At 35.3% G+C, this 11,068-nt stretch overlaps 1 protein-coding gene across 1 annotated transcript; it reads left to right on the forward strand.

The window, feature by feature from the left end:
• The first annotated feature begins 7,427 nt into the window (after window positions 1-7,427).
• On the forward strand, window positions 7,428-10,646 carry LOC107791597 (uncharacterized). The gene is made up of 4 exons (XM_075256020.1): window positions 7,428-8,023; window positions 8,452-9,002; window positions 9,090-9,700; window positions 10,206-10,646. The coding sequence occupies exons 1-4, from the start codon at window positions 7,428-7,430 to the stop codon at window positions 10,644-10,646; spliced, it is 2,199 nt and encodes a 732-aa protein (XP_075112121.1).
• The last annotated feature ends 422 nt before the right edge of the window (window positions 10,647-11,068 follow it).

Genomic DNA, 11,068 nt, shown 5'->3' on the forward strand with positions numbered 1-11,068 from the left:
CCGACCCTTGGATCAAAATCTCACCTATCAACCAGAATTCGCCCAAATATTAACTTTGCCAATTCAAGCCAAATCCTTTCACGAACTTCCAAAATGCATTCCGATCACGCTCCTAAGTCATAAATCACCCAACGAAGCTATCCAAATCATAAAATTTCCGATCCGAGCTCATATATAAATAAGTCAACTCTTAGTCAAACCTTTCACATTCAAAGCTTTCAATTGAGACTGTTCCTTCAAATTCATTCCGATTTTTCCTAAAAACCAAAACCTACGATCTACATCAGTCATAATACATTACACGGGGAAAGTCATACCCGAGAACTGACGATCAAAATGCAAAAGTTCAAAATGATCGGTCAGGTTGTTACACTGCTGAATGGAAATGCTAATTCTTAGAACAAAAATTCGGGTTGTTACATTCTCTACCTCTTAAATAAACGTTTGTTCTCGAACGTACTAAGAATTATTCGGAGGTTACCAACTTGATGATTTTACTGTTACACCAATACTCGCGGTTGATCCCACATTACCGCATTCGAAATATGTACGACAATACCATCTCAATTGAGATTATTTATTTCGTCCATATTTTTTTTCTTTTAAACTTTAAGACCAAATTTCTTACACTCCGATCATTTTCAAAAGGCCCGATTTTTACATCATCACACGATATTAGTCTCACCTGGCTATAGCAACTCGTGCATACGCACACATCAACTTTTCAATAGCGCTTAACGGTTGTTATATCCTCCCCCACTTAGGGTCATTCATCCTCAAATAAGAAGTAGAGTCCGCCCTTAAAGACATAGTGTAACTTTTTTTCCGCACATCTTAATGTCCCAAAATTTTCTAACTCTCAATTTTTTCAGAAACTTTGGCAGAGTCTGCCCTGTAATTGGGCCTATCCACCTGTTAGAGTAACACCAAAACAACTCCTAAAAACACATCCACAACTCAGCAAATAACCACAATGTATATATCGATAACACAACCCTCCGCATTATAAGCATGACATTATCATAAAGATATATGGACATGAAATATATCATAGGTATGACCATAACCATATCTCTGGTCTTAATAGTTGTTCATAATTTATTACAAATCGCCACTTAATCCCATGCCAACAAAAATCTTGTTTCAAGCCTCCACTTTACTCATAATAAGGTATAAAAACCTCATAATTAATTACCCAAATTAATGATTCACAATTAACGTCACCCGGGCACTCAGCTCGTAGGCTAAAACTCAATAACCACAATAGAATTTGGCAAATTATGCACAGAGATATTCATACAAGAATTTTCAAATAAGCCTCATAGGCATGACTCCCTATAAGTACTATAGTACAATTTTTTTAAAAATTCACAAAGGGGAGCATTTAAACACATTTTTTTCACCACAAGGACCTCGTCCTTATATAACATTCACCGCAGCTTGTAGCTGGTTTAAATATCTCACATCATATAAAAATACGAGGATCTCGTCCTCAACTCTGAATCACAAGTATTTGCACATCGTGCCAACTGAAATTTTCCATTTCCTTTCTTTTTCTTCTAAATAAATTCCGTCAAACAAAATCACAACACATAATAAACCCTCACACCGATAGGGAATAAAATTCGCAATTTAAATCAATTTTTCATGAAATCACATCACAACTATTTTTAGTGACTAACACATAATGATAGACATAGCTATCTCCATATAATCTCCCAACAGGAGTATTCACATAAGTAGATTTTAGGATTACAAAGTTCACTCATGGGTAGAGCATATTAGGAGGACTTGCCTCGATACTCATAACCGAATCAAGTTAAGGAAATTGTTCCTTTATGATAACCCGAGTTCGTACTTGTAACGACCCCATCTAGTGTAGCAACCTCAGCTATACCATAGCAAATATATCAATGGGTCAGGCCTCCACCTCTTAGGCGCCATCTACCCGCTTTTCCTCCACCCCTAATTGGTAGTGTAAGTAGAGTAGTAACTGTAATGGAGTACGTGGCATGTGTGCTCTGATGGAACAGATTTCTCCCAAGTCTAGGACAATTTCTCAGGATGTTCCTAGTATTACCATAACCATAACAACCCATCCGCAGTTCGACTGTTCATACTGGGTCCGTATCGGATAACTTAAATAACCATTGCAGGAAATTCCATGCCACTGGTATATTAAAAGATGACTGACCCACGCGAGTGTTGTGATTAACTTAAGCACTACGAGTATACTGAAATTATTTTCGTGACCCCGCTGATACAGAAATATAGAATTATTAAGGACGCCGGAATATCTCAAGTCCCACCATCATCCCATTCAAATCTCAGTTCTTAATCATATACAAATTTTGGAAAACCTTTCAAGGCCAAAAGTGACATAACACATGACCCCACAATTTGATCGTTGATAGTAAACTCCCTTCACTTAGCACGAAGCCATATGAAACATTCTAATGATTCACAATACTAACCTTTATCGCTCGTACGACACCGGTCATAAGACACCTCAAGCCATTTATTTGGCGTATGTCATCCTCGTGACGGTTAAACTCGCCTCCTCCAGTGTCTTGGCTTTCTAGTAAGTACCCTTCGCTAAATAGAAATCCCATACGAAACACATAGTCTCTAATATGACCAAATTTTTTTCTTTCTACATCCACATGCGATGATTAGGCAGCCAACTAAACCTTCTTAAGATTGTACTTATCAACCAGATGTCAAAACCTATTGCATCTCCATGCGCACAACTGAAGGGTCTCTCCATACTTCCGCATCCCCAATTCTGGACAACACGTGGTAACAATAGTCGAGCAACTTTGGCTCCCTTATAACCCTTTTATAGTATCACAAACCATTGGCATAGTGCGCAATTCCATACATGAGTGGATGCAAAAGAACATAAGATATACGCTTCAAGCTGAATCAATATCGCACGATAAGAAATGAAAGAAGTGAGGTTATCCTAATAGTTCTGTAGCCTCTCGAAGATAAGTACAGACGTCTCCGTACCGATCCACAAGACTCTACTAAACTCGCTTATGACTTGTAGCACATATGAACCTAGAGCTCTGATACCAACTTGTCACGACCCAAAAGTCCCTCCAAAGAAGTCGTCATGGCACCTAGTCTCTAGACTAGGTAAGCCTAACATTTACTGTAATAATATGGGTATTTACTAACTTTAAATTAAATTACTCTGAACAAAATACAATTCCCAAAACCAGCAGTACAAGTCATAAGACTTTTTAGGAGTAGTCATACAACATAAATACATCACTATTCCAAAACAAGGGAACATATGGAAATAAGCTCAATTGAGTGACTCCGAGGACTGCGAACGCTGCAGTAGGTTTACCTTGAGTCTCCACCATAACAAACAACTACTATCGATCAAATACCTAGATCTGTACACAAAAATATACAGAAGTGTAGTATCAGCACAACGGACCCCATGTGCTAGTAAGTGCCTAGCCTAACCTCGGAGAAGTAGTGACGAGGCTAAGACCAGACTACCTAATAAACCTGTGCAATATAGCGTACAAAAATAATAGGAACCAGATAACAATGGTGGCAACAATGATCAACTAGTGATATAAATAGCAGGCAACAAGAACAACATAAATGTTTCTCAACAAATAATAAATACAAGTGCAATCAATTAATCAAATCTTTCAAATATAACTCTTTCGCCTATAAACCCTTCAAGTAATAATCTCTGAGATAATATGCTTTTCAATAGATATATTTCGAATTTATTTCCTTCAAATAAATATCTTTCAAATAAGCATCTTTCTAATATAATTCTTTCGAGTAAAGGTCACCTTGTGACGCCTCATTTTATAATCATAAATAATATAGGTCTCAACCCACTTTCATATTTTTACGGCACCTCGTGCCCATATTTATATATATCACAACCGCACGGACAACTCACGTGTCATTAAATAAAACCATAATATTTTTCCCGATACCTTGTGCCCACATATTTCTGTCTCACATTGCACAACAATATTCTTATGTTACTCAGTTCATAGGTTCCATAACCCAATACAATTTAAGAATGTTCAAGGAGCCTCATTCACTTAACATAAAGTAGAGTACAATTTCCAACCCAATTAGGAAATCAACAAGAAAAGATGAAGTTTTCTTTTGAAATCATTTGATAAATAAAATACCTTTTTCAATTAAATTACAATATCGAATGAGTCATTACCTTTAATACGAGAAATCAATAAATCAAAACATAGTAGAAATTCCTTTTTAAGTAAAGTACGACCTCAAACGGTTTAAGGAAACTTTAGTTGAGAAATCAATTAAGTAAAAAAAATGTAACAATAGTTGAAATTTGAAGTATTGAACATATATAAAAAATAAGGCGAAGTATTGTAAACACTATGGATTGTTAATAACAAGTAAACACATCAAACAGAAAGTGCACGACATCACCCTTCGTGCTTTAACACTCTCTCACCAAAACAATACACGGCATTACCCTTCGTGCTTTACACTCTTCCTCACCCAAGCAACAAACACAAGGAAAATAGGGCAACAGAATCTATAACATCGAAATAAAATCAAGTAACAACAGAAAATCAGTAAATAAACGTAAAGGACAACATAACTCAATTAGAATCAGGAAAAAAATCAAGGACAAGTGCACAACATCACCCTTCGTGCTTTTACTCTCGTCCTCACCATAAGAATCAATATAAACTGCACGGCATCACCCTTCGTGCTTTTACTCTCATCCTCACTGTAAAATCAATGTAATTGGCACGGAATTGTATATCATGCAGCATGGCATCACCCTTCGTGATTTATCACTCTTCCCTCATCATATGAATAATATAAATGTGCACAGTATCACCCTTCGTGCTTTATCACTCTTTCCTCACCATATGAATAATATAAATGTGCACAGCATCACCCTTCATGCTTTGTCACGCTTCCTCACCCAAACAACAATCACAAAGCAATTTGGGCAAGGAAAATCAAGAATATCACAATAAAACCCTGGCAAGGGAAACAATATCATGAATAATAATTCTATTCTTAACTTGAGCAAATGCTCTACCATATTCAACAATTCAACTCTTAACTTGAGCTAATGCTCTACAATGTTTAACAATTCAATTCTCAATTCTCAACTTGAGCCAACGCTCTACCATGTTCAACAATTAACCATAATACTTCCACAAGTTATATTCCTCAATAGAAATTATCATATAGAGCATAAACAATACGAAACGGAATCACATTAATCATAGTATAAGACTCACGGGCATGCTTGACACCAACGTATAGATACTCGTCACCATGCCTATACGTCGTATTCAACAATTAACACATAGAAAATAGGACACAACTCCTAATCCCTCAAGCTAAGATTAGACCAAACACTTACCCCGCTTTGCAACCAATTCAAAATTTCCAATAACCCTTGGCCTCGCGAATTCGTGCCCGAAATCCTCAAATCTAGTCATAAACTATTCAAAATACTCAACAAGAATCGTAGGAACTAATTCTATATGATATTACAAATTTTTCGGATTAAATCCAAAATTTAGCTCAAAAATTGTCCGTGGGGCCCACGTATCGGAATCCGACAAAACTCATAAAATCCGACAACCCATTCCGATACGAGTTCAACCATACAAAAATTATCAAATTTCGATGTCAAATGGACCTTCAAATCCTAAATTTTTATTTTTGAAAAGTTTTACAAAAACCACAATTTCTTTCATCCAAATCCGAAATAAACGATGAATATTGATATAGATTCATGAAATGTAATCACTTCCGGATATAGAACACTTACCCAAGTCAAAATCGTGAAAACCCCCTTTGGAATCGCCCAAATCCGAGCTTGAATGACCAAAAATGGAAGAATTTCGGGATCCCTTCGGCTTATACACTGTCCAGGGGTATTATAACGATTTTAACAAGCGCGGTCGTGCTCCGGTCGCGCTCACAGGCAGAAACTTTCGAATATGCGCGGTCGCGCACCTGGGCGTGCATATGACACATGTCCGGTAAAATGGTCATAACTTTCTGTATACACCTCCAAATGACAAACGGTTTGATGTTATGGAAACTAGACTCATAGAGATTTAATTTGATATATTGTTCATCACAAAAATCCTTATATATACGTAGATATGCCCGACCAAAGTGAGATCTTGTGCGTACTCATTTGCAACTTTAGTCTATTATGAAATTTTCCAACTTGGCTTAGACTTAGGACTTTCCTTAGACCCCATATATCTTGTAGTACACCTTGTACACTTGCTATCATATCCAATTGGTATCCATCATAGTAATAGACCTCTTCCACATATAAAATAATATAATTAGAACACATCAACTTTCTTACTTCGACAAGACGCGCTGAATTGTCCTATGGACTTCCAAATCCAATTTCGGACACACGTCTAAGTCCGAAATCACCATACAAAGCTATTGACATCATTAAAATTCTAATTTGGGGTCGTTTGCTCAAAAGTCAACTCTCCGGTCAACTCTTTCATTTGAGCTTCAAAAATAAGATTTTGTTTTTTTTTTAATTTAACTCCGAATCTTACGAAAACCAAACTCGACCATACATGCGGGTCATGATGCATATTACGAAGCTTCTCAAGGTGTTAAGCCGCTGAATGGAAATGCTAATTCTTAGAACGAAAATTTGGGTCGTTACAAATTCAAAATTAATTAAGAAGATAAATTGTTAAAAATATTAATTATTCATCAACGTGACGCGCAGTTGAAAAGTCTCATAAAATCTATTTTTTTGGGGGGTGGAGGGTGGGGGTGGGGGATTCTTTAATTGGAAAAGGCACTATTTGTCCTTTAGTTGGCCAAATTCCTTGCAAGGTTGGGTGAAAATTTAGGAGACAAATGTACTTGTATTTAATAGAGAATTTTTCATAAAGCACCATCTTTTAGGTCTAATTAGCCATTTATAGATACCTTTTGTTATATTACGTGTTATAGATACTTTTTATGTTTTTATATAATATATTTGATGTATTTAAGCTATTGTATTCATTAATACAATAGAAAAAATAGGCGTTAAAAAGGGAATTCCAGCTAAGGTTGATATGTATTTAACTGTATTCACGCGGCCTTATCGTGAATACAGTAACGTATCTGCGTAAAATCTGGAAGGTTAAACTAGTTAAAAATGGAAAGAAAATCAAATCACATGATATTCTCCTAATTTAACTCAACGAACAAAAACTATTACCCATTAATCTGTATTCTGCCATGCACGATTCAAAAAAAAAAGTAGCGAAAACAAGAGCAACATTTGTTCGAAGTTCTTCCATTCACTTCTCCCTTTTCTCTGTTCGTAGATATCAATTCAACCACAGAAAATTAGATTGATACAAATTATATACAAAATACGGTATAGTTCCTTCATACATATGACAAGTTTAACAGTGTTGTTGCGTCATTCTGGCAAGTGGAACGATGAGGGCAATTACGTCGATTTTTCAATTGAGGGAATACTGATAAAGGAGTATGTGTCCTTTAATGATTTGGTTGCTTCAATTTCTAATCAACTGGGCATAGATTTGAGCTCAAAGTCCATTAACATTCAATACAAAGTAGAAGGAAATTGCACGCCAATGAAAATACACAATGATATGGGTTACAAAGTGTATGTAGAGTTGAAAAAAGAGAACAGAGAATTCGGGATGTATCCTTTGTGCATAACAACTATTGAAAAAGAACTTGTATCCGGAGGTAGTTTAAATCAAGGCGACATTGTGAAAATAGACGAAGCAGTTCAAAGGTACGATTTCGATACAGATGATACACTGGCTCTAGATTTTGTCAATTCAGGAGAAGCAATTGGGGTGTTCGAATTGGACAGGGATTTGATAATTTCAAATACTAATCAAAGGGAGGTTATGGCTGGACAAGTGTATAAGGATAAGGCTACATTGAAAGAGGTGATGGAGAATTATGCTATATCTCAAAGATTTCAATTCCGGGTTGACAGGTCTAATGCTGTCAGGTTTGCATGTATTTAATTTTTTTTTGTATTTCCTATTATTGGTTCGAGCTGTAAGTTTAACGTTGTTGTATTTATGCGTATTTGTGGATTTTCTCTTGATTATCACTGATGTCGTTAACATATGTTTGTTTATGGTCCTTAAATACATGTATTCATATGTATTTTACTGGTATAATTACATTACAGTGTCTCTAATTATTTTCTTATGTTGTCTGCTGTGGTTTTAAATGTATACATATACCCACAATTGTATTCAGTTTTATTCATTATATTTAAATGCATATAACTATAATTGAATTCAGTAGTATAAAAATTTATATATATAGATGTCAGAATGTATCTATGTCAGATTGTATTCGTGTGTATATGAGTGCATTTTTTTGTAAATATTTATGCTAATCATATGTACAATGATTAATTCTTTGCAGTTATGCATTATTATGTATTTCAGAAGATTGTGGATGGAGGTTTAAGGCTTCAAGCATTAACAAATTAGAACTATTCAAAGTGAGAGAGTTCATTGATAACCATACATGTCCGCTGAAGGACAAGGTGTACGAGCAGTGGCAGGCAAGTAGCAGCCTTAGAGGTGGTATGATTAGGCCTAAGCTTATTAATCATAAGAGGAAATACATCCCAAAGGATATTATTGATGATGTGAAATCAGATTTAGGTGTAGATGTTATCTACATGTTGGCGTGGAGGGCTAAAGAAAAGGCAATGAATTTTTTGAGAGGTGAACCGACTGATTCATACAAAAAATTACCAGGATACTTATATATAATGGATATGACATATCCAGGTTCCCACATCAGGATGGTAAAATCGCCCAAAAATGAATTCATGTACGTGTATATATCTTTGTATGCCTTTATAAAGGGGTTTGATCATTGTAAACCCACTGTTGTTGTGGATGAAAGTCACCTAAAATCTTACTATACCGGGACATTCGTTTCGGCAAGCACGTTGGATGGTGCAGGTGAATACCTGAATTATAATACAATCTGTTAATATTTTAAAGATTGAAATACATGTTTTAAAAATATATATTCAATTGTCTTTATAGGTCATATATTGCCACTAGCATATGGTGTTATTGATTCAGAGAATGATGCTGCTTGGACGTGGTTCTTTGAGCAATTCAAGATAGCATACAGTGACAGGGAAAACATGTGCATCGTTTCAGATAGAAATGAGTGTATCATTAAATCTTTATCGAGAGTGTATCCAGATGTACTGCATTTTGCTTGTATATGGCATCTATGGAACAACGTATATAAAAAATTCAAAAAGAGTCATGCCAAGTTGAGCGAGATATACTTCTCGATGGCAAAAGCATACACACAAGCTAAATTTGACGGTCTGATGGAGAAGGTGGAGAAGGTAGATATTAGGGTGAAAGAATATTTAGAGTTAGCTGGATACGAAAAGTGGGCTAGGTTGTATGCCCCTGTTAACAGGGGATGGACAATGCCGTCAAATATTGCTGAGTCAATCAATGTCGCACTAGTGTCAGCAAGGAAATTGCCAATATACGACTTCCTCGAAGAAGTTAGGAAGATGTTTGGACGTTGGAATTGTAGTAACCGCAAAGAAGCTACACAGACATACACAACGCTTGGAAAAAAATACCAGGAGATGCTGACTTTGAATGAGGCAATGTCTACACGCATGACTGTAAGTTTTATTTTAATGTCATTGTATTATATAGCTTTATTGTTTTCTGAAATAACTGACATGAATACATATGAATACAAATATTTTTTATAATACAACTGCCATGAATACATATGAATACAACTAAATTCAAACACATACAAGACATATTTTATCGAAGATCTGAGTTAAATACAACTAAAAACATGCTGCAAAAACTATTCGAATACATCAGAATACAACTAACAAATCTGTATTATACATAATTTTAATATGTATTGTCATGCCGTAGCCTTCTAATGTTTTTGTTACACTTCAATTGCCTAAAGTACAGCTGATTTTTGATGTATGTAATAGTATTCATAAGATAAGACGTAATTATAGTTTATAGTCTGTCGGTCTAAATATATGATGTATTCTTATGTATGCAAATATTTCAGTTGTATGTAACTAAGTAATTCAACATTATACATTTGGTAATTCAGTTATATGTGCTCAAAACTTATATTTCTATTTTTAAATGTAGGTGGTACCATCAACTGAATACTTACATACGGTTAACAATGGAGGGAGGCATTACACAGTCTGCCTGTTAGAGAGAAAATATGTTTGTGAGAGGTTCCAATTTGATGAATTACCATGCCCACATGCTTGGGCTGTATTGAAGAACAAGTTTCTAATGCCAGAAGAATATTGCTTTAACTATTACAAACCAAATATTGTTGTAATGACATATGATGTGCCTGTGTACCCGCTGCCAGACAGAAATGACTGGAACATACCAGCACATGTTGCAGAGGAGGTTGTACTACCACCAAAATGGAAAAGACCTCCTGGAAGGCCAAAAAAGAAGTGCGATAAACCTTTAAGTGAGTTGCTGCAGCCGAAAAATCAACATTCATGTAACATATGTGGGCAGGGAGGACATAACAAACAAACGTGTAGAAATGCTCCATGTAGCATTTAGTTAACACTCTAACATATATCGGTGATTCAACGATTTGTCAATAATTATGATGACATTGTCAAGTAATAAATTCTCATTGTCAAGTAATAATTTCTAAAATACCTTTCGTGAATAGATTCTGGATGCATTTAGTTGCAGTAATGTGTTGGAAACATTAGAATACAATCTTCTCCACATATACTTTGACAATTTTTCCACATACAACCTTGTCCACATATACTTTGACAATTTATTATAGATAGTGCCTGAATTATATATATAACTAGTCAAAATACATCTGAATACAACTATATGGTCAGCTATATTATAAAAAATAGGTTGAATATAAATAACATGATTAGATTCTGTATATAGTTAGTTGCAGTATTAATTTGAATACAGTCGAATACAACCTTGTCCACATATACTTAGACATACAATAA

Source organism: Nicotiana tabacum, chromosome 6 (genome assembly GCF_000715075.1).
Source record: "Nicotiana tabacum cultivar K326 chromosome 6, ASM71507v2, whole genome shotgun sequence".
NCBI lineage: Eukaryota > Viridiplantae > Streptophyta > Magnoliopsida > Solanales > Solanaceae > Nicotiana > Nicotiana tabacum.